The sequence below is a fragment of the Carlito syrichta genome, unplaced genomic scaffold, assembly GCF_000164805.1.
Source record: "Carlito syrichta isolate Samal-C Ts95f unplaced genomic scaffold, Tarsius_syrichta-2.0.1 Scaffold103344, whole genome shotgun sequence".
NCBI lineage: Eukaryota > Metazoa > Chordata > Mammalia > Primates > Tarsiidae > Carlito > Carlito syrichta.
The window spans coordinates 17,967-42,047 of record NW_007047440.1 but is presented as its reverse complement, the minus strand read 5'-3'; the positions used below and the strand labels follow the sequence as shown (position 1 = coordinate 42,047).

The 24,081-nt window shown below is 41.1% G+C and overlaps 1 protein-coding gene across 5 annotated transcripts in view; it reads right to left on the bottom strand.

The window, feature by feature from the left end:
- Positions 1-16,870, bottom strand: part of SEPT10 (septin 10) — a 38,247-nt gene extending 21,377 nt beyond the window's left edge. For 4 of the 5 annotated variants that reach the window (XM_008065370.2, XM_008065378.2, XM_008065384.1 and 1 more), the window contains exons 1-4: positions 16,802-16,868; positions 11,222-11,339; positions 10,298-10,493; positions 337-523 (exon numbers count right to left, since the gene is read on the bottom strand). In XM_008065370.2, coding sequence (XP_008063561.1) covers positions 337-523; positions 10,298-10,493; positions 11,222-11,339; positions 16,802-16,855 — 555 coding nt within the window. In that variant the 5' untranslated portion in view covers positions 16,856-16,868. Of the gene's footprint in view, positions 1-336; positions 524-10,297; positions 10,494-11,221; positions 11,340-16,801 lie in introns of all 5 variants that reach the window. The other variant, XM_021715974.1, reaches the window with a different exon arrangement.
- Between the last annotated feature and the right edge of the window lie 7,211 nt (positions 16,871-24,081).

Here is a 24,081-nt window from a genome sequence, read left to right as displayed (position 1 = left end):
TAATAAAGGTGGGGGGGGTCTCACCCTGTTTCCCAAGTTGGAGTGCAGTGTCCCAATCCCGGCTCACTGCAGCCTTGACACCTTGGCCTCAAGCGATCCTCCTGAGTAGCTGGGACCCCAGGCACAAACCACCACATCCAGCTAATTTTTTTTAAAAATTTTTTTGTAGAGACAAGGTCTCACATGTTGCCCAGGGTGGTCTCAAACTCCTGGGCTCAAGTTAGCCTCTCAACCCGGACCTCCAAAAAAAAGTGCTGGAATTATAGGTGTAAGCCACCGCACCAGTCTCAAAACAAGTGTTAGAGTATGACAAGTTAGTTCCTTTCCACAACACACCTTGCTGTCAAGGTTCTTCATGGTCAGGAGATCAAGTATCTTCAGAGAATGGCCCGTGGGTGAGATGAAGTAGAGGCACACATGGATGCGAGAATCAAGGTAGTTAAAGAGAGAACGCTCAATCTTCAGCTCCTCCTGGAGATAGGCCTCAAACTGAGCATCTATGTAATCAACTATTGGTTGGTAGCTGAAAATACATTTAAATATTTAATACAACTTTTCTGTGCTACCTTATAAAGATACTTGTACAACTCCTAAAGTTTGAGATATGAATTTTCACCAATTAATAAACAGCTAATACCTATGCTAAACAGATAACTTTAGGGACAAAACAATGAGTAGAACATGCATACACACAAGTAATACAGACATTTTGTAATTTACAATAAGGTTATATGTCAATGAACCCATTCTAAGTTAAAATATCATTTAGTCAAAAATACATTTAATGGCTGGGCACTGTACTAGCTCACATCTGTAACCCCAGAACTTTGGGAGGCCTGGTCAACACAGTGAGACCCTGTTTCTACAAAAAATAATTTTTAAAAACTTAGGCCAGGCGCGATGACTCACACTTGTAATCTCAGCACTTTGAGAGGCCGAGGCGAGAGGATTGCCTGAGTCCAGGGGGTTCAAGACCAGCCTGGACAACTTGGTGAGACCTCATCGCTACAATAAATCAAAAAATCAGCTGGGCATGGTGGCACACACCTGTGGTTCCAGCTACTTGGAAGGCTGAGGCAGAAGGACTGCCTGAGCCCAGCAGGTCGAGGCTACAGTGGCCATGAGCATGCCACTGCACTCCAGCCTGGGTGACAGAATGAGACTCCGACTCAGAAAAAACAAAAAACAAACAAAAGACTTAAGCAGGCATGGTGGTACATGCTATTAGCCCTAGTTACTTGGGAGGCTGAGGAGAGAGGAGTGCTTGAACCCAGGAGTTTGAGGCAGCAGTGCACTATGATCACGTCACTACACTCCAGCCTGGGTGGCATAGTGAGATCCTGTCTCAAGAAAAGTAAAAGGAAAGGGAAAGAAAAAGAAAAGAAAATGCATTTAATGCCTCAATAAACTCACTGTAAGGTCAAAACATTGTTAAGTTGAACCATTCTAAATCCAGATGCTCTTTGACTTAAGACGAAGTTATGTCCAAATAAACCCATTGTAAAGTTGAAAATTCACATGCTGGGTATCACCTGTACTCCCAAAACCATCAGGACAACCTGTGCTTGAAAAAATACTGAGTTCACATTGACTCTTTCCCACATTTATGCACATGCGGGATCCCTTTCTGGCAAAGATCCACACACATGCTAGACTGCTCAAAGAGGCTAGCAGTCTAATTTGTAACCAAACTAGTACATGATTTATTATTTAACTAATCGAGAGAAGGCATGGGAATCAATAATTTAAGAGACATTTAAGCTAGGTACAGAGGGTTTCCTGAACCCAGGGATTTGAGACCAGACTGGGCAACATGGTGAGATCTCATCTCTACAATAAAATAATAAAAATTAACCCTGGCATGGTAGTACACATCTGTAGTCCCAGCTACTTGGAAGGCTGAGGCAGAAGGATTGCCTGAGCCCAGCAGGTTGGGGCTGAGGTAGCTGTGAGCGTGCCATTGCACTCCAGTCCGGGCAACAGAGTGAGACTCCAACCCCTGCCCCCCCAAAAAGCTATGTAAGTCAAATTCCTGACTCCTTGGCTCTTAAAACAGATGTGTAGGCATGAAAAGCACTAACGTAGTACAGAGGAAAGGCACACAACAGGTGAAAGTATCTAACTAGCAATGCTGCATGGCTTTATTTTCACTTAGTTATCAACACAGGAAAGGCCAATTGTATTCTCTGCTCAGTGTCCTGGCTCAGTAACTCCTCCCCAGAACGCCACCATCCTTCCTTCAAGATGTACATCAAGTCAGTGCATGTCAGTGCGTGTTTGCCAATACGTTTCACTATTAGCATGTGAGATTCCACTTCATTCTGATATGCTGTATCATTACCTTTCAGCTTATCTTTCTACTCTTGACTATTCTCATTAAACCAATCTGGGTTTCCAAGTGAAAACAACAGCAAATAGTTCCCATGGCAAATTCCCTGGACACCTTTGTAACTATCCTTGCATCCTTACAATGGACCAGTTCCCTGTACTGCTGAGGTACTCAACAAATCGATTTCTAGAAAGTTGCCTGACCCTTCTAGTCTTTTCCATCACCTCTCTTAAACTTACAGAATACCTTTGGTTTCCCTCTCCTACTTATTTAACTGTTAAATTCCATTTCATTGTCAAATATTTATATTATCAATGAGAAGTATGAACACTGATCTTAAACTTAGATTAAGTGAAATATTATATGCTATAATTTGTAGGATAACAACTATGAGAACAGAAATCAGGCAAGAAAAGAAAAAGAAATACAACTGGCAGGACAAACAAGGAAACACAAAATAGGGTGGTAGATTTAAACCTAAACGTGACTACCTTAATGGTGACTGGACTAAATGCTCAGTTAGAGGATAAGCACTGTCAGACAGCTTTCAAAAAGAAAACATTATGCTCAACAACAAACACATCTTAAGGCACAAGTACACAGAAAGGTTGAAAGTAAAGGATAGTGGTGAGAGCGGAGGCTCACACTTGTAATCTCAGCGCTTTGGGAAGCTAAGGAAGAGGACTGCCTGAGCCCAAGAGTTTGAGACTAGCCTGGGCAACACAGCAAGACAAATTATCAGAAAATTAGCCAGGCATGGTGGCACATGCCTGTAGTTCCAGTTACTTGGGAGGCTGAGGCAGGAGGATCACTTGGACCCAGAAAGTCAAAGCTGTAGTGAGCTATGATCACACCACTGCACTCCAGCCTGGGCAACAGAGTGAGACCCTGCTTCTAAAAAAATTTTAAAAAATAAAAAAATTTTTTAAAAAGCTACCAAATGCCTTTGCTGGGCACAGAGACTTGTGCCTGTAATCCCAGCATTTTGGGAAGAAGAGGCAAGAGGATTGCCGGAGACCAGGGGTTCAAGAACAGGCTGGGCAACTTGGCGAGACCATGTCTCTACAATAAATCAGAAAATTAGCCAGGCATGGTGGTGTGCGCCTGTAGTTCCAGTTATTAGGAAGGCAGAGGCAGAAGGATAACCTGAGCCCAGGAGGTAGAGGCTGCGGTGGCCATATGCATGCCACTGTACTCTACTCTGGGCAACAGAGTGAGATTCCCTACTCAAAAAAAAAAAAAAAAAAAAAAGAGAGTAAAGGATAGAAAAAAATACAGTAAACATGCATAAGAAAGCTGATGTATCTATACTACCAAATAGCACAGACTTTAACACAGAAGCATAACAGGATAAATAATCAAGTGTCAGTTCTTCAGGATGAAATAAAAATGGAGATGTGGTCCAGGTGCAGTGGCTCACGTCCATAATCCCAGCACTTGGGGAAGCCAAAGTAGGAAGACTGCTTGGGCCCAGGAGTTTGAGCAACATAGCAAGATCCCATCTCTAACAAAAAATCAAAAAACCAGCCAGGCATGGTGGCTTGCGCCTGTAGTCCCAACGGTCAGAAGGCTGAGGGGGATCACCCGAGCTCAAGTGGTCTAGGCCTTGGCGAGCAGTGATTGTGTCACTGAGCTCTAGCCTGGGCAAAGTCGTAGAAAAAAAATGGAGATGTAAAATTGAAAGTACTAGAGATCAAAACTTGCCAGAGGTAGCTAAAGCTATGCTTCCTGGGTAATTTACATTCTTAAATGCATAAGGCTGAAAAATCAATGAAGTTAGAGCAAAACCCCCAAAAAGAAAATTATGGGCATAAGAGCAAGATGTAATAAAATAAGAAAAACAGAAATCATAAAAATGAAAGCATAAATAAAGCCAGAATTGGGTTTCTGAAAAGACCAAATAAATAGACAATGCTTTGTCAAGACTGGCCAAGCAGAAAAAGCAAAACAGCACAAATAACCAATATTAGGAAAGGCAAAATAGCATAACAGGTGGTCTGGAGACTGAAAGACATTAGAAGTGTATTACCAATATTTTTAAGCAAACAATTTGAAAATTAGATGAAACAGACAGATTCCTGGACAATTATAATGTATCAAAGAATCAACTCGAAATTGCTCTATAACAGTTTTTAAAAATCTAGTAACTCAAAACCTCAAAATCTTTTTAGACAGAAAACTCCAGGCCCTGATGGTTATTAGTTAGTTCTATCAAACAGTTCAAGGAAAAATAATTCTAATCTTATACAAAGCTTTCCAGAAAAGAGAAGAATGAAAACTCTCTTAAATAATTTTAGAAGACTAACACAAACTTGATTTTAAGAAAAGACAGAACAGTATAAAAGGAAAATACAGGTAAAAATCTTATTTATGAACACAACTAAAAGAAAAAAAACAAGCAAAGCATAATATAAAAAGAATACTATATTATGATCTTAGAATAGAATTTATAATTTTGAGTTAATTTACCAGCAAAAAATCAGTTACTATAAGCCGGGCACACACCACTCTGGGAGGCAGAGGTGAGAGGACTGCCTGAGCCCAGTAGTTAAAGATCAGCCTGGGCTTCTACAATAAAGTTAAAAAAAAAAATAGCCTGGTTTGGAGGCACACCTGTAGTTCTAGCTACTTGGAAGGATGAGGCAGGATTGCCTGAGCCCAGCAGGTAGAGGCTGCAGTGGCTGTGAGCATGCCGCCGTACTCTAGCCTGAGCAATAGAGTGAGACTCCTACTCAAAAAAAAAAAAAAAAGAAAAGAAAAAAAGAAAATCTGTTACTATAATTCACCTTATTGAAGAAAGTCAGGGAATCACAATTTCTCCATAAGATCCCCCCCCCAAAAAATATGTTAAAAGTATTGTTCCCAGATAAACCAGTACGGCTGCTTCCCTCACAGTCCATGGAAGATGAAAGGCAGAAACTGGGAGAAAAGAGTTTATTTCTGCAACCAGGTTACAGGGCAGTAAGTGGCATCATTACCAAAAACCTGCTCAAAAGCAGGAGTGAGGCAGGGTAGCTAGCACAGCTTAGACATAAATAGATACATTTCGCACAGGTCAGCTTTAGGAAGCATTCAGAAATTTTTAAAATTACATTTTCTGCAGGCCAAGTTAGCAGCCTACGCTGCCCCCTCAGCCAATCAAAATAAAATCTCATCAGATGTAAGAATAGGACAGACCAAACTTTCAGCTCATAATCACCGAAAATCTTTCAGGTTCCCACTGAAGGCAGAAGGGACAACCCATCCACAGAAATGATTAATAAAGCCACCCCTCCTCCCATTAGAGGCAGAGAGGGCAGCAGTACCTTTGCTCCACCTCATTATCATATCAATAACCAGCTAACTCTATCCTGAGCTGGTGGTTGAGATCAAGAGTTCCGTTTTTCTTTTTTGAGAAACTCGCCCATGGTGGGTCTTTCTGCCATTAATCTTCCTTTTGCTTCTCTTCTTCTCGCTAATAAGCCCTGTTTTAAAACTTTGCTGGCCACTCTAAAATTCACTGTAGGAATGAGCCAAAGCATTCACTAGGCCTATGGGCATCATGCTGGGGTTCCTTGGGGGGGGGTGAAGTTACAATAATCAAAGAAACTACCTTGATACATTTGATAGATAACTTCAAATCAAACATGAGAAATGCAAGCTCCCCATTCCCAGAACCCTCACCTACAACATTCTGTATCATCAGTGATTTCCAAAAAAAAGAACTTTTTACTGGAAATCTAAAGGAACTCTATTCTGTCTACAACAATGAAACCAAAAACAAACCAACCAACCAAAAGCCAAGCAAGCATCCATGCACGGTGTGGTGTTATGCTGTAACGGCTTTCGTCCACCGTTCCTGCCTCACAGCGCCACAGCCCTTGCCACAATCTTTCACTGCATCGCTGATGTGTCAGGTCTGGGGGCGGCCTCAGAAACAATCTCTCAGACCTTCCCCTGCCCTCCTTTCGCTGGCCCCAAGACAGAACTCTGATCTTTGCTGGCCTTCTGATTATGGGTCTTAGGACCCTCTCCAGAAAGCTCCCACCCTACAACTTGGGGGAGGGAATGCTGATGTCGTGAAGCTTCCCCAAGACCCACGAGGACAGAGTTTGGGGAGCTTCTGGATAACTGAACAAGTGGAGGTTCCGGGAGGGAGGCACCCAGGAGGCATGGGAGCTCTGTGCCCCTCCCCCTACACCTCTTCACCTGTATCCTTTGCAACGTCCTTTAGAATAAACCGGTCACCTAACTCCAGTCAGAATGGCCATCATCAATAACTCAAAAAACAACAGATGCTGGAGAGGATGCGGGGAAAATGGAAAACTTCTACACTGTTGGTGGAAACTAATACAGCCTCTGTGGAAAACAGTTTGGCGATTCCTAAAAGATCTAAAAATCGACCTTCCATTCAACCCACAATCCCCCTACCGGAAATATACCCAGAGGAACTCAAATCACTCTATGAAAAAGATGCCTGTGCATGCATGTTGATTGCAGCATTGTTCACAGTAGCAAAAACATGGAACCAACCGCGCTGCACATCAAAAGAGGATGGGATTTAAAAAAAGTGTGGTACATATACAAGATGGAATATTATGCAGCCATAAAGAAGGACAAAATTATGAACTTCGCAGCAACTTGGATGAACTTAAGAGTCTATAATACTGAGTGATGATCTATCACAGAAACAAAGAACTGAGCATCACGTGGTCTCATTCATAAGCGGACCTTGAACAATTATCGTAATACTGTTAAGAAAAGGATTGGTAGTAGGGGGAAATCTGCCAGGGAAGGGGGGTGCACCTCATTAATCAGGGTACCCGCATAATGAATATTTGTATATCTAACCCTGAATTATTTTATATCTCACTTCTTTAAAAAAAATTGGTAAGCATGAGTCAAATGTTTCCCTGAGTTCTGTGAGCCACTCCTGACAATTAATCAAACTCCAAGACTAGTCGTAGGAAGCCCAACTTGAAGCTGGTCAGTCAGAAATTCTGGAGGCCGGGACTTGTGACTAGTGGGGGGGAGGGGGGTGGGTAGTCTTGTGGGACTGAGACCCTACCCTGTGGAATCTGACATTGTCTCCAGGTAGTCAGTGTTGGAATTGAATGGAGGACACCTAGCTGGTGTCTGAGACTTGGTAGTGGGGAGAAACCCCCGTGTTTGGTTTCAGAAGTCTTCTTCTGTGTTGATGATTGCTATTGTGTGAGAGCAGAGGGAAAAACCCAGTGAGAGTTTTTCCTAAAGCTTATGGTAAAAAATAGCTTTCTCTTTGAGATCCAGGCAAAGCAAATGTGCCACGATCACCATTCTTTCCAACAAAAGAAGCAGGTCCTACCCAGTACAGTCAACATTAACAGTGAAAGGAAAAAAACCAAATCCTTCTGTCTCCAGCCATCATAATGGACTAACTGGGACTGGATTTGCCCTCCCACCTTAAATAACTAGGAACCTGATTTTAAAAAGATGAAAAAAAAGTTTTCAAAAACATTGGACACCAGGCAGTATAAGCTGTGACTGCTGAGAAGGAACTTTACTGAGCAGCCTCTGGCCTTCCTGGCTCTTTGCCTGGAGAGGAGATCCCTGGACACAGCACCCAGAGCAGAGCCCGGTGGACCAGGCTCAGAGTCAAGGAGACTCAGAGGAGTGCAGGGAGGCCAAGGCCACTGGCGTCTGGGACACAGCATCAAGGAGACGGAGCTGCACAGGCAGGAAGCACATAGCCTGGAAAGGGCTCCCCCCGAAGCTCTAGCTAAACACTAATTCAAACACGCAAGGAGCAAAGCACTCAAGACCACGGCCATTTCCTGTATCAGTCATGGCGGTGGCTGCAAAACTATATGCTGGTCAAAATTCTTTTTGCATGTACACTTATAATCAGTACATTTATTCTATGTAAATTATGCACTACTAAACCTTATTTTAAAAGAAAGAAATAAAAGAACTGAAAAAGGGTCTGGGGGGAAAAAACCTAATTCACAGCAGTAACTCCTATGGGGAAAGAAATGAGACTGAACCCAAGAAAGCTAGCATGGGTTCCAATTGATCTATGCTATTTTTTTTGAGTTAAGGTCTCACTCTGTTGCCCAAGCTGGAGTGCAGCCTGGACCTCCAGGGCCTGAGTGATCCTCCCTCCTCAGCCTCCTGTATAGCTGAGACTACAGGCACACGCTACCACTCCGGGCTTTTTAAAAATTTTTTTGTAGAGACGAGGTCTGGCTATATTGCCTAGGCTGGTCTGGAACTCCTGGGCTCAATCAATCCTCTTGCCTCAGCTTCCCAAAGTCCTGGGATTATAGGCATGAGTCATCACACCCTGCCTGATCTAAGCTATCTGATATTTTATATCTATGTATTGCTTTGGTAACTGGTAGAAAACAATCCAACAAATAAATTAATGGGAAAAAACAAATTATACTTTATTTTAGGAATAAATTCACATGTAAAGTTATACCTACTGTGGGTAACTATTGTGTTATACCTATTGTGTGTCATACAATAAAATTCATTCAGCAAGTCAGGTATATTCACCCTGTTTAAGTTCATTTAAAAATATTTCCATTTATATACACTAATCAGTTCTAAATTAATATGTACCTTATAAATAAGGACCAGGCAGGGTGGCTCATGCCTATAATCCCAGCACTTTGAAAGGCCAAGGTGAGAGGATTACCTGAGCCCATGAGTTCGAGACCAGCCTGGGCAACACAGTGAGAGTTCATCTCTACAATAAATCAAAAAATTAGCCAGGCCTGTAGTCCCAGCTACTTGGAAGACTGAGGCAGAAGGATTACATAGTAGCCTGAGTAACAGGGTGCGAATCAAACTCAAATAATAATAATGATGATAACATTTAAGCCAAAATGTCACAGGGCATTGCCACTAATTACTCATTCCAGAAGATTCACATAAGACATTTCTTTATATTTAAGGCAGGCCAGGAGTGGTGGCTCACGCCTATAATTCCAGTTCTTTCGGAGGTTAAGGTGAGAGAACTGCTTGAGGCCAGGAGTTCAAGACCAACCTGGGCAACACACTGAGACCTCACCTCTACAAAATAAAATAATAACAAAAAATAAAAATTAATGTGGTGTAGTGGTGCTACCTGTAGTCCCAGCTACTTGTGAAGCTGAGGTGGAAAGATCGAGTGTGCCCAGGAGGTGGAGGCTACAATAAGCTGTGAGTCCAACAATGCACTCCAGCCTTGGTGACAGAGTGAAGCCCTCTCTCTAAAAATATATATTAAAAAATTAACTAATTAAAAAAATGTATTTAAGGCAGACCACAGTGCTGAAAAAGCTATGCTTTAACACATGTCACACAGTGAATTTGTGCAAAATACTTTCCCTCTAAAAAATTACTTATAATAATGAAAGTATATACATTTCAAAAAGAAAATGACAAAAAATTACTCCTTTACCCCATCTATTTTTTTCCTTTCATAGTTTAAATCTCATACAGATTCTATAATCAATCTTTATAATGCCTTAAGGGAAATATTAGGAAATAATAACATAAGGTAAAATATAAATTAAAATTTCACTATCCAAACTTTCCTGTAATGCTTAATGTAAGTGGCTATTTTGATTAAAATTTCACAAAAAATTCATGCATCATGTATCTGACCACTGTATATAGTTGTACTTGTATGTCTTGTATTTTTTTCCTCAACAAGGTAAGTCCAAGATTAGTACCAATCACTTAATATATAATAAATCTGCATAGCAGAAAACAATGAGAACTTTTTGCTGAAATGCATATTTTAATAATGTGGTTTAAATTATTCTAAAGAAATTAGACAAATGAATAGAAAAATGTTAATTTGCAAACAAGGAAAACATTGTTTAATTACTAAAAAAATTAATGTCTGGGAGGAAAGGTATAAATTATTATAGGAGAAAAATCAGATCAGAGTTCATAAGGCTAGGAGGCAAATGTCTTAAAATAAGAAAAACTGTTTTGCTACAAGGAGAAAACACATACCTCTCTTCTTTATTTGTTTGGTCACCAAATCCCACAGTACTCACAACAGTCAATTTCAATTGAACATTACTCTCCTGAAGTTCATATGTCTGAGCTTTAAGTTTAACATGTGGGTAAAAATGTGAGGATTCACAGTCTTCAAAACTAGTATTAAACAATGTGTTAATCAGTGTTGATTTTCCAATTCCAGTCTCCCCTGAAAGAAACAAAGGTATGTCTTTTTGTCTTCATGGTTGCATGAGATGGCTATGAAGAAATATAACTGTAAAACTTTAGAGTGGTTTCAAGGATCCCCAATATTTCAAAGGTCAAGTTGTCCATGAAAGAAATACATGCTGTCGGGTATGGTGGCTCACACCTGTAATCCCATCACTTGGGGAGGCAGAAGTGAGAGGACTGCCTGAGCCCACATCTCTACAATAAATCAAAAAGTTCGCTAGGCATGGTGGCTCACTCCTCTAGTTTCAGTTACTTGGAAGTCTGAAGCAGATGGATGGCCTGAGTCCAGCAGGTCGAGGCTGCAGTGGCCATGAGCGTGCCACTGTACTCCAGCCTAGGTGACAGAGTGGGAAAGAAGGAAGGAAGGGAGGGAGGGAGGGAGGGAGGGAGGAAGGAAGGAAGGGAGGAAGGAAGGAAGGAAGGAAGGATGGAAGGAAGGAAGGAAGGTAGACAAGCTAAGGCTCATCAGCAGAGCAGAGAAGTGACCGTGCATGCTAAGTTACTCAGGACTCTGAAAAGAGCACTGAAATGTTTAAGAACAAACACAAGGTTTAAAGCTAAGAAAAACAAAACCAACAGTCCAGATTGTAAAAGTCCGGGATCATGACTTCCAATGAATAACACAAGCATCACAGATTACGACAACAAAGAGTGAACACAAGGAATATGAAGGGACAACTTAGAAAAAGAAGAAGTGGCACTTACCCACACAGAGAATATTAAAGCGGAAACCTTGCTGAATGGACCTGTTGACCAACTGATCAGGCAAACTCTCAAAGCCAACATGGCCACACATAGTCAAGGAACGAATCTTTTCTCTTTTCTAAAGGAAAATAGAAACAAAAACGATAGCAAATTAAAAAATAAAAACGATATAGGCACACTTGAAAGGATAAGCAATATTTATCAAAGAAATGAAAGATTTTATGATTATTACACTTTATCTAACATACACGTGATTAAGTAAAATTTGTAGAAAAGAAAGTTGTGTCTAGACCCTCAAAACACAAATTTCTTATCCTCTTCATACAATGAGTCTGGCACTATTTATAATGTTAAAATACTTGATTTCCAAAAACAGGAAAATATCCAAGTAAACTATGGCATATTCACTCACAAAATGGAAAGTTTAAGGTCACTGAATCTATTTATAATAAATTTTATTAACGTGAAAAATTTTTACATTAAAATGTCAGTTTAAAAAAAAATACAAAAGTATAGATAAAGTTTCAGGTCCCAGTGATGGCAGAGTAGTTTATGTCAAAGTTACCCCCTGCTGATAACAATGATAAGCAACCCTTTCAAAGCCACAGAGTACAACCAGAGGCAGACAGACACTGGCTGGAACAAGACACGTGAGGGTGAGGGCAGGTGACCTACTAGGTGAGATGCACATGTAACCAGCTTTCCCAAGGACAGGCCCCAGTGTCATCACTACACAAAGAAGACAGAACTCAAGAAGGAAGTAACAGTCTTACTGGGGGGACAGGTAAATTGGAGACTGGTGCAGGCAAGTTGCCTGGAAAGTGAGTTAGAAAATTCCAGAAAGGAGGGAGTCCAAAATTTGCATCCCTCAAAAGGTTGACCACTGAGCTGCAGAATATAGAGGGAATACAAATATTCCAACAGGGAGACAATGGGAATTGGGAGGAACTAAGCAGAGCTGTCAAGAGTCCATAATGGTAAGATAGACAGAGCTTGAGTTTTAAGTCTGTAAGTTAAAGAGTCTTGGGTAAACACCTCAGGCTTTCTTCTGAAGTCCTACATGGGTCACAGTTTAGGACTAAACATCACAGCCTAGGAATCAGAAATGCTCCCCAATAGTGAAAGCACAACTGAAAGAGACTTCACTAACAAAGCCTATGACAAGGCTTAACATGATCAATGTGATCAGTCAGCAACATAATTGCCTGTTAGAACAAAACCCAACACTCTTCAGAAGAAGAAAAACAAAACCCACCATCTATACAATGTCTACTGTACAATTAAAAAGTACAATAGGAAAAAAAGCATAAAAATGTAACTCATAGTCTAGAAAAACAAAGCCAAGAGAAAAAAAACTCACAATAAATCAGCTCTTTAATTAGCAAATAAGAACTATAAATAACATGCTAAGGAATCTACAGAAAAAAAATGGAAATAATGAACGATGTGACAGAATTAGAGAGAGATATGAAAGTTCTCAACAACAACAAAAAGCAACACAAGGAATTTCTACAATGGAAAAATGCAACATCTGAAATGAAAAATTTATTGAATAGTATTAACAGATGATCAAACAATAGAAGAGAGATTTGTTTAATAGTTATTATCCAGGCTAAATATCTTTATTTATCCAAGCTAAGAATCTCTCAGAGAGAAAAGATAAGACAGAGCCTCAAAAATCTGTGGGACCTTATTAAATGGTCTAACCTACTAGTAATTGGAACACCAAATGGAAAAGTTAGAAAGAGGAGAGAAGGGGAAAGGGGAGAAGAGAGAGGAAAAAGACATCTAATAATTGAAGTAATAGCAACTGAAAATGGTCCAATTTTGTAAACCTAAAGTCAGAGATCCAAGAATTTCAGGAAACTACAAATGGAAACAGCCAAAGTAACCCACATCCAGGCATGTCACAGCAAACTACTTAAAAACAAACATAAAGAAAACCTTTAGCAGCAACAAGATGTGTGGAAGACACATTACACGAAAGTAAACAAACACAAAATGACTCCAGGTTTCTCATAGAAAAACAGTGCAAACTGGAAGACAACAGAATGACATATAAAATGTCAAAAGAAGAAGAAATGACAACCTAGAGGTCTATATTCAATTAAAACATCCTTCAAACATGAAGGCAAAATGAAGACATCCTTAGACACACAAAACCCGAGAAAATCCATTGCCAGTTGAGCTGACCTACACTTTAAGAAATGTTAAAATAAATTCTTCAAGAGAAAGGAAAAAGACAAAAGATTCACAAAAAGGAATAAAAAAGGAGTGAAAAACACCAGGCAGGTAAATATGTGGGCAAATTTAAGAGAGTTTTCTGCTTGTTTTTAATTTCTTTACAATGTAATTGTTTAAAGCAAGAATAGAAACAATGTATTGCAGGTTACATGTAGAAGCACAAAAGATGGGAGGGGGAGTGGAGGAATACTGTTGTAGGCTTTATAGTACACATAAAGTGCTACATTATTTGAAGGTGAAGGCTGGGTGTGATAAACTAAAGTCTAGATCGATGACTGCTTTAAAAAATTTTAAAAACCAAAGAGTTATAGCTAGTAAGCTAACAGAGGTAACATGGAATCATAAACATGCTTGATTAAGCCACAAGGCAGGGAAGAAGGTGAAAAACAAATGGCACATATAGAATATTAATTATCAACAAAATGTGAATTAAAACTGTAAGATGACACTGAATACCCAATAAATAGCTAAAATACAGTGTCAAGTGTTCAAGATAATGAGGAATAAGTGGAATGCTGATAAATTTGCTAGTGTGACCACAAAATGATACAGCCACTTTGGAAAACTGCCACTTTGCCAGTTTCTTGTAAAGTTAAACAAGCATTACTCTATGACCAAAAAAATCCCACTTGGAGGTACCCAAGATAACTAAAAACATATGTCCACACAAGGACTTAAGCACAAATGTGCACGGCAGTTTTATTCCCAATGATCAAAAACTAGAAACGACCCAAAACGTGCAATAAATGGTTAAGAGATAAACTAGTATGTCTACACAAAGGAATACTAAACTACTGATACATGTCACAACATGGATGAGTCTCAAAAGATAGGTATCCAAACAGTGACATATTTTACTGTGATTTGAGGAAAAATATATACCCACATATATGTATTTTACACATATTCATGTTTTTACATAATTAGGAACATGAATGGAAACGTCTCAAAGGGTTTTGACAGACTACCACCGAGAGCAGTTACCAGCAAGGAGTGGACTTGAAGGCTGGGTAAGGAAAACTAGCCTTTTACTGCATGTGGTGGGAGAATTCTGACATGGCCCCTAGACTGATGGCCCCTGGTGCACAGATACTTTCCCCTGGTTATCCGACCAAACACGAGCCTAGGTGCTGCTGAGAAGAGATTCTATAGATGTGATCAGGGTCCCAATTCAGCCAACCTTAGAAAGGGGGATGATCCCGTAGGGCCCAACCTAACAAAGGAAGCCATTGAAAGGGTACTTGTTGTCAAAAATCCGAAGCCTGAGGGTACTCTGCATGCCAGTTCTCCCCTGCTGATTTTTAGGACAGAATGGCCTCTAGATGCTGACAGCAAGCCCCAGCCAATAGGGAAGTGAATTCTGCCGGTAACCTGAAAAAGTCTGGGAGAAGAGCCTTCAGATGAGAACCCAGCCGGTGACCCCTTGAGCATGGGACCAGAGCACAGAAGCCAGATGGGCCTCCTGACTTTCTGACCTATAGAACTGTGAGCTAATAAACAGGTGCTGTTTTAAGCAGCTAAATGTATGATAATTCGCTATGCTGCAACAGAATCACAGTAAGCCCTCTAGATACAAATGACTTCCATTCCAAGAATGTATATGTTAGTCCAATTTGTTTGTATGTCTAACAAAGTTAGCCTAGGTACCCAATTAACACATTCAGCTATATGGTACTGTACTATAATAGGTTTATAATACTTTTTACACAAATAATACATAATACCTTTTACACAAATAATACATAAAAAACAAACACAAAAATAAAAGAAACTTTTCTTTTTGAGTTGGGGTCTTACTCTGCTGCCCAGGCTGGAGTGCAGTGGCACACTTACAGCTATTGCTGCCTTGACCATATCCAGCTAATTTTGTTTTCGATTTATTGTAGAGATGAGGTCTCGCCAAGTTTACCAGGTTGGTCTCAAATCCCTGGGTTCCAGCAATCCTCTTGCTTCGGCTTCCCAAAGTGCTGGGATTACAGGCGTGAGCCACTGCGTCCGACTTAAGAAAACATTTTTAATCTTACAGTATGGTACCTTCCACACACATGACAATGCATGCCAGATGTGTGAACCAAATAATATGACTGGACATGCAGGTGCATGTTTGCATCTTTGAAAGTTCACAGCCTGAAGGTTCACATGTAGGGGACTTGCTGTATGCCACATTCTCTTTTGTGCCTGTTGAATCCCCTCTCGTCACGTACCATGGTATATTGATGGTTTTTTGGGTTTTTTTTTCAAAAAGAGAGTGGAGAAGCACGGCATTTCCTAGTTATGAAAGTGTTTAAGGTTAGAACACTTACCATTTTCTGTCCAATAAGCATACGTTTATTATATAAAAGTTGAACTAAATGGCCTCTAGGTTCCCTTCTGGTTCTAAAACCACATGATTTTAATGTCACAGGAACAAAAGAAGCATTTCAAAAACAAGGGTGTGGGCACAATTTAGCACAGACAAAAAGGACTAAGTTACAGCCACCCAGTGGATCAGTCACTAAAGATCACTAGTGACTCTGACAGTCGTCTCAGCAAAGCAATGAATTAGAAGGCAGATTAGGAGTAAATTAAAAGTTCTGTGAGAAGATAGAACAGACTGTTGATACTAGTAAGAGAAAAAAGGTCAAAAGAACAGTAGTTTGATAGTCAACTTAAGATTTATCAAAACCACGAAGAGCTTGGAAGAGGGAAAAGCAATGAGAGACTCCAGTTACTGGGGCACAGAAGGAAAGGAAATTATTCAGTCTCACTGAATTACCCATATTTGTATTTGCAATTCTCTCTTTTGTTAAAATTAAAAACTCATCTCTTTCACCAAATTCAATTTACCCCCCCTTAAATAAAATTTAATATGAATCACCAAAAACTGTCCCTGCAAGACAGGCACATGCAGACGGCTGGAAAGCAACAGGTCTAAGCTCACCCCAGGAGGGCATCTAGCAGACTGTCCACGGTCCCTGCACTCTGTGATTTTATGCACCCACCACATTCTGCAATGTGCTGGCAAAAGCAGTGCTAGTCTTTCTACTAAATGTTGTTGAAGCACTCAGAGTATTAATCTGTATAAAGTCAAAGACAAAAAACCAAAAATCATATAACAACTGAAGAAAGAGGAAAAAAACTTGCTTAATGTAAACTAGAATAGGAATATTTTGGACACTCAACGATTCAATCCATTGTCTGTTTTTCACTTAAATCAACAAAAAAGTTAATTCTCATTCCAGGTAAGTACAAATAGAAGCCTCTATCACAAAAGCCTGTGAGTACTCTGAGTAGTAATTTTGAAATCAGAGAAGCATTTAACAAACAATATGCAATGCATTTAAAAGATATACTCACTCTCTGTTCATCATCAGATACTTGTGAGGACATACAAGTCATTTTCATTGCCATGTGAGATTGAAAGAGCTGGAAAAAGAATAAAATGGCTTAAAATAAAACAGAAACGTTACCCCCAAAACCCATTAACTGAATAATATATTTACAATAACAAGGGGTTCTAATATGGTCATTGTCACCAAGTTTGGACTTGGAGTCCACATTACTGTCTTCTGTTTAAAACTGTGGCGTCGGCCAGGCTCAGTGACTCAGCCTGTAATCCCGTGCTTTGGGGAGGCCGAGGTGAGTGGATTGCCTGAGCCCACGGGTTCGAGACCCGTCTGGGCAACTTGGCGAGACCTCATCTCTACAATAAATCAAAAAATTAGCCAGGCATGGTAGCGCGCGCCTGTAATTCCAGCTACTTGGAAGGCTAAGGGGGAAGGATCGCTGGAGCCCAGCAGGTCGAGGCTGCGGTGGCCGGGAGCGGCCGCTGCACTCTAGTCTGGGCAACGGAGTGAAACTCGGGCTCAAAAAAATAAAAAATAAAAATAAAACTGTGGCCTCATTGTTGGATAGGTACCTGCTTAAGTAAATAACAGGTAATATTCAGTATATAATACACAGTAATACACTAACCCACACACAAAAAAAAACTATAAGAAATTAGTAAAATTTCACTTACAAGTAGAAAGACAAAGAACATTACTTTGATTTAAAAGACCTTACAGGATTAAAAAGGAAACATAGGCTATTTCATTTAAAAAAAAAAAAAAACTCTAAGGGCAAAAAAGGCCCTCAAAATTAGGTATTGTTCCACTACAGCATGCCAGGGGAACTAGAACTGTTAAAAATGCTCCAACTGCAGCAGTTAAAAAAGCAGGAATTTTATCATTTGAACAAGTACCTTAGTTACCAGTTAAAATAAAAATTATTACTTATAGAACTATTAGATGCCCATATCACATGTCAGCTCATGAAGTGCATTTTCTCATTTAATCCTTACAACCCATTTGAGCTATAGTATATGATTCGTTCCCATAGCCTAGATGAGAAAATTAGGGCTCAGAAAGGTTCAGTACATATCCAACATCATACAAGCCAGGAAACTGTAGACACAGGTCTGATCTGAATGCAGAACTGTCCTCTTGCTGTCCCAAGTTGTAAACCAGACACAGTCACTATTTGCAACAGTAGGGAATGAGGGAAGAGAGGTACAAGAGACGTTGTGCTAATTTCAAGGCACTGCTCTTCTATTTCTGAATGCAGCACAAGACACTGAAGAAAGGTGGTATTATTCAACAAGCAGTATTACTATGGATGCAGCTTTTTAAAAAATGGAAATGGCGCCGATGCAAACGCGTTGCAAAACCAGTTCCCTCCCGCCTTGAGTCCCTAGTACCTCAGCTCTCTTCTTGAGAGGCACCAGATTCTCATGTGTCATTCCAGCGAGATGAATGTGTCTAAGCACACGTGTGTGCAGGTCTCCTTTGCTCACATAAATGGAAGCTGTCTACTGCTATGCACCATGGCTTTTCTGCTGATTCTCTCCTGGAGACCGCTTCACATACTACATAGACCTGCCTCACTCTTTCTGTAGCATGGAGCTCTCCTCTGTCCACTATGGTGCAGCACAAATGGATGTTTTCTCTTTAGAACACCATTCCCTTTTCTGTAATTACAGTAAACTGCATTGCAACAAATAGCTCTACCCACATGTAAGAGGAAAGAGAGACCCTTACCACTGTGTGCCACCATCTCGTCACTACTTGTGTGTGCGTGCAAACATGCACATGTGTGTGCACGCATGGTATGCACATACACACACACACACACACACACACACACACACACAGACTGCAAACGAATCCCACATAGATAAAACAGTGTACATCATGACTGGATTTTACAGAATGTTAACATCAATCCTCCTCTGGTATGTTCTGGAAAATAAGCTTTTGAGGGCTGACCTTTTGACTTAACACTTCAAGTAACAGTGTTTTCAAATCCTGCATGATGACTCTTTCAAGTGGGAAGATGTTTCTAAATAAAAACTTACAAGCAGGGCACGGTGGCTCATACCTATAATCCCAGTACTTTGGGAGGCTGAGGTAAGAGGACTGCGAGCCCTGGAGTTTGAGACCAGCTGGGCAACATGGCGAGACCCTGTCTCTACAATAAATCAGAAGAATTAGCCAGGCATGGCGGCACAATGCTGTAGTTACAGCTACCTGGAAGGCTGAGGCAGAAATATTGCCTGACCCCAACAGGTTGAGGCTGCAGTAGCCATGACTGTGCTGCTGTGCTCCAGCCTGGGTGACAGGAATGAGACAGACCCAAAAAACAAAAAAGCAAAACAACAAAAGCTTACAACAAAAGCTCAGTGATAGACACAAAGGTAGTAGAACTCTGTGTTTTCACAATCCCGAAAGTGAAAGTGTGTAATGATACAAAGCAAATCAGAATTAGCCTAAGTTTTTGTTTTGAGCTATTCATACACTTCACTCATACCCTCCACCCCCTGCCATCCAGGCGCAAAAGCAGTAGTTAGATCACATCCCTCTACTATGCAGGACAGAAAAGCAGGGAGAGCCACGGGAAGCAAACAGTGGCGGTTTCGGAAATCTGGAGAACACTAAAGTAGACAGTTTTCAAAGAAGACAGACTCTGAACTGAGTCAGGAAAGAGGTACAGCTCCAGACGAGAGGCATTGACGGTAGAAAACTTCCTGAGCACCAAAGGGGAGTCAGAATTCCATATTCAGCAACAGCAAACACTGAGTGCAAGCACATGGTGGGAAAAAGGTTCACTGGTCTCAACTATGAAGTCATGAGCGAGTCAAAGAGGAGCAGACTACGGACAATGTCTGAGTGGCAGGCTGAGGAAACCGGAGGCGTTCGCTCGAGAGTCTGACTGTTTGGAAAAGGCTAAGAGGTGGCACAGAAGATCTCCACTTAGAGGCCCCGTGAGAGCACTGCATTAGACAACCTGAAGAGGACGGGCGAGCCTTCCACGCTCACTGCTCACTCCTGACCTAACACACCACCTGCTCCTCTCCGAGCCCTGTGTCTGTGGAGGCGAAACGCACACGTCTACTTCACTGCGGCCATATTATCTGGACTTGCCAATGACAAAACTCCAAGGAAAGTTTAACTTGAAAATTATTGGTAAGAAAGTGGTTTTTGGTTTTTAGTATAATAATAGTGTATCATTAGAGTTTGTGAAACACTGCTTGGGAAACAGCTAGAAGTAAAATTTGCATAGGAAAAAATTGGAGGTTTTATACTCATTTATCGTTAAATTTTGACAAATAAAACCTAGGTTAAATATCTATCATTTAGGCAAGGTCACATCAAGTACCTGCTTTTGTTTGTTTATCTACTGTGTTTCTGAACATCTGCCAAAAAGCTTCCTTAAGAACTCAATGAATAAAGCCAGACATGGTGGCTCATGCCTGTCATCCCAGCACTTCAGGAGGCAGAAGTGAGAGGACTGCCTGAGCCCAGGGGTTCCAGACAATTTGGCAAAACCTGAGTAATTTGGCAAGACCTCGTCTCTACAATAAATCAAAAAATTACCAGGTGCGGTGGTGCACACCTTTAGTTCCATCTACTTGGAAGGCTGAGGTGGAAGGATCGCCGGAGCCCAGCAGGTTGAGGCTGTGGTGGCTGTGAATGTGCAACTGCCAGCCTAGGTGACAGTGAGACCATGACTCAAACAAAACAATTAAAAAAAATTTTTAATCTTAATAAATGTTTTGATCAGGAAGTTTAGTCATATAAAATATAAAGTTTGTTTTAATTGTTTTCCACTAGTACTACTTCATTAGTGAAATTTTCAAAACAAGGTTTACACAAGAAACAGTATTTAATAAATTAGCCGGGCATTACTGAAGATAAAATAACAAGAAGACAAGAGTTCACTGAATTCCCCTCTGGTAAACAGAGCTCAATGGAAGGTTAAGAAATACTAACTTTGAAATATGTATTTATCTGCAGGTGGAATTTCAGTCTCCTCCATCATTGATCACCCATTTGCTAGGTGTAAATCACCACGCTGGGCCCTGGGGTCTCGGGAGTAGAAAGACATGGCCCTTGGACATTAATGAATGTGTCTCAGAGAAACACGAACTCGCAACAGGCAATCCAAACTCACCGCACATCACAAGGCTAAGAGAAGAACACAACCTCAAACTATTCTCAACTAGTCAATCTGCTTGTTCTGTGGATTCTGTTTTAAAGAAATAGATGCATCATACACACACAAACACATATAAAAATCTATATACCTGCTCTCCAGAATAAACTTATACAGTACCCTAACTCATAACAAAACCTAACATATAGTTTACTTAAAGCTGTAGTATTTAATGAGTCATAGAAAGAAGTGCCAGAACATATCGAGTAGTTGGGGGAAGATCAGGTTCCACATCGTCTTCAAAATCTGTTTGGGCAATGCGACAGAGAGGCACGCAGTCTGGAGCCCTTGGGAGACATAGCCCTAGTGACAAAAAGCCAACTTCTCTAAAATACTTCAAGGGGGTTATTTGGAGCCAAATATATATGACCATGGCCCAAGACACAATCCCAAGAGGTCCTGAGAACATGTGCCCTAGGTGGTTGGGTTACAGCTTGCTTTTATCCATCTTAGGGAGACAAAAGTTTGCAGACAAGGATATAAACTGACATATGTGAGGTTTATATTGGTTCAGCTCAAAAGGTGGGACCCCTTGAAGTGCAGGCTTACAAGTTAGAGGTAGAGTTTAGGGATCCATTAGCTGGAAATTTGTTGAGTCAAGCTATTTTCTAAAGGCTTGAACTTAGCAGAAAGGAATGGTCTAAGATAAGGGGGTTGAGGAGCCAAGCTTCGTATAGTGTAGATGAAGCATCACAGATGGCAAACGTCTCTTACTCAGACTTTAAAGGCGCCAGACTCTCGCTTGATCACTCGCGCATCTGAGAAGGTCCAGGAGGGGGTAGACCTGGCTGTGCCAACGGAGCTTCTCTACAGCTGCAAACGTTTCCCCACAAAAGATGGCTTTGCGGGCCTCCCTCAACATACCTCAAAAAAGTATACTGTGGGGTAAAATATTTTTGTTTCCTTTGGGGCCTGCTGCCATGTGACACTATACCAGAGTGGGTTGAAATTTGGTGTCTTATTGCCACAGTCCGCTCGATCAGTCCTCTGCTCTCTATTTTAATGTTAATGCTGGTCAGTCATACCTCAAACTCCATAAGAGAGGAGTGTAACAAGGCATGTTTGACCTCCTTTTCCATCATGGCCTGGAATTCAGTTTTCAGGTTTCCCTTGGCACAGAAGGGGTCCATTCAGTCAGATGGGAGGGCTTGGAAATTTATTTTTGGTTTGCAGCCTTTTCCTTTTTTTTTTTTTGAGTTGGAGTCCCACTCCGTTGCCCAGACTGGAGTGCAGTGGCCGCTCCCAACCACCGCAGCCTAGACCGACCTGCTGGGCTCCGGCGATCCTTCTGCCTCAGCCTTCTGAATAGCCAGAATTACAGGCACGCGCTACCACATCCGGCTGATTTTTTAATTTATTGTAGAGATGAAGTTTCGCCAAGTTGCCCAGGTGTGTCTTGAACCCGCAGGCTCAGGCAATTCACTCACCTCAGCCTCCCAAAGCACGGGATTACAGGCTGAGCCACTGAGCTGGCCTGCAGCCTTTTCTTATCAGCCAATTATGGGAAAGCTTTTGGTAGTTCTTTCCCAACAGGACCCTAGATAACAAATTTTTTTACCCTACTGGGAAAATTCCTAAAAATTCTTTACTGCCTCTCCTTAGGTAGAACAACGGGTCTCCAGAAACAGAATCCTGACTTGGTTTATAACTTCACTTTTCTACCAGCTTTATCTTTATGAAGTCAAAAAAAGCAGAATCAAAGTTTTCAAACTGTCTCCTGGGCTTCTATGAGGCGTTTCTCTTAGAGGTTCTTTAAGGAAAAAAATAAAACAGGAAAGACAGAACAAGAAGCAGAGTGCTCGAGATAATTAGCTGGGTCCATTTTATGGCAGAGCAGAGGTCTTGACCCTAGCACTTTGGAAGGTGGATGCAAGAGGATTGCCCGAGCCCAGCCTGGGCAACTTGGTGAGACCTCATTTCTACAATTAGAAAAAAAAAAAAAAATTAGCCAGGTGTTCTGGTATGCACTTGTAGTTCTATCTACTTGGAAGGCAGAAGCCAAAGGATCGCCTGAGCACAGGAGGTCGAGGCTATGGTGACTGTGAGCATGTCACTTTATTCCAGCCTGGGCAACAGAGTGAGAATCTGACTCAAAAAACAAAGAAAAGAAATAATAATACTTTGAAAGTGTAAGGTATTGTCCAGACATAGACTATTTTCCTCCATACCTGGTTTCTTCTTAATCCCTCCCTCATGGGAGTGGCTTCTAACCAAGGTGGGTCTCTGCAGGATATGCAAATTCCTAGTAATGGGTCATGATATGAAGGTGACCAAGCAAATCAATATAATCATAAACACTATAGGAATTTGAATGATTAACCTATTTGTTTTAATTGTAAAACTGCTTGTTGTACTGCCCCAAGGTGTGGATTCTTCACCAACCCGTCACCATCAGTGTCTCCTGTAAGTTTTAATAAACCAATTATCTCTCCCTGCTGGACCCCTGGGCGACTTGTTTGGAACAGGTGAACATTACGCAGGAGCCTTCTCACATTTAGGGTTGCCACATGACAGAAAGACTCCACAGACTCATTGTTTTAAATAATTTTGTGGAAGTTTCAGGTTAAGGAAATGTTAAAATAAAGTTAATGATGCTCATCGAAAACTGTCCTAAAAAGGTGATAACATTAAATCATTCAAGTTAGCAGAAGACCATGCTAGGAGGGGATGCGAGTCACAACTCGCCAAAAAGGGAGGTGTTCAAGTGGCATCGCGAATACCTGGCCAGCACAAGGCAGTGGCGAGCTGGCCTTCTGTGTGCGTGGCCGGCCTGCGTCTTCTCTAGGAGAGGGTGCTTAGGTTGTCCTGTCCTGTCCTATCCCATCCCATCAAGCTGAAGGACAACTGCAGAGTCTAGTATTTCATCTGAAAAGACCAAGATGGGAAAATTCTTGGCAGCTCATGTACAACAGTTAGGATCTCAAGCACTTCTTTTTTAACTTTTAACTTTATTTTAAGATGTGGGGTACAGTTCAGGGTCAGGTATACCAATGGTCATTATGCAGCTATCCTTGTTGATGAGGGGTGCCCCCTCTTCCCCAGCAGATTCCCACTACTGCCAATCCTTTTCTTATAGTATTATGAAAGTTGTTCAAGGTCTGCTT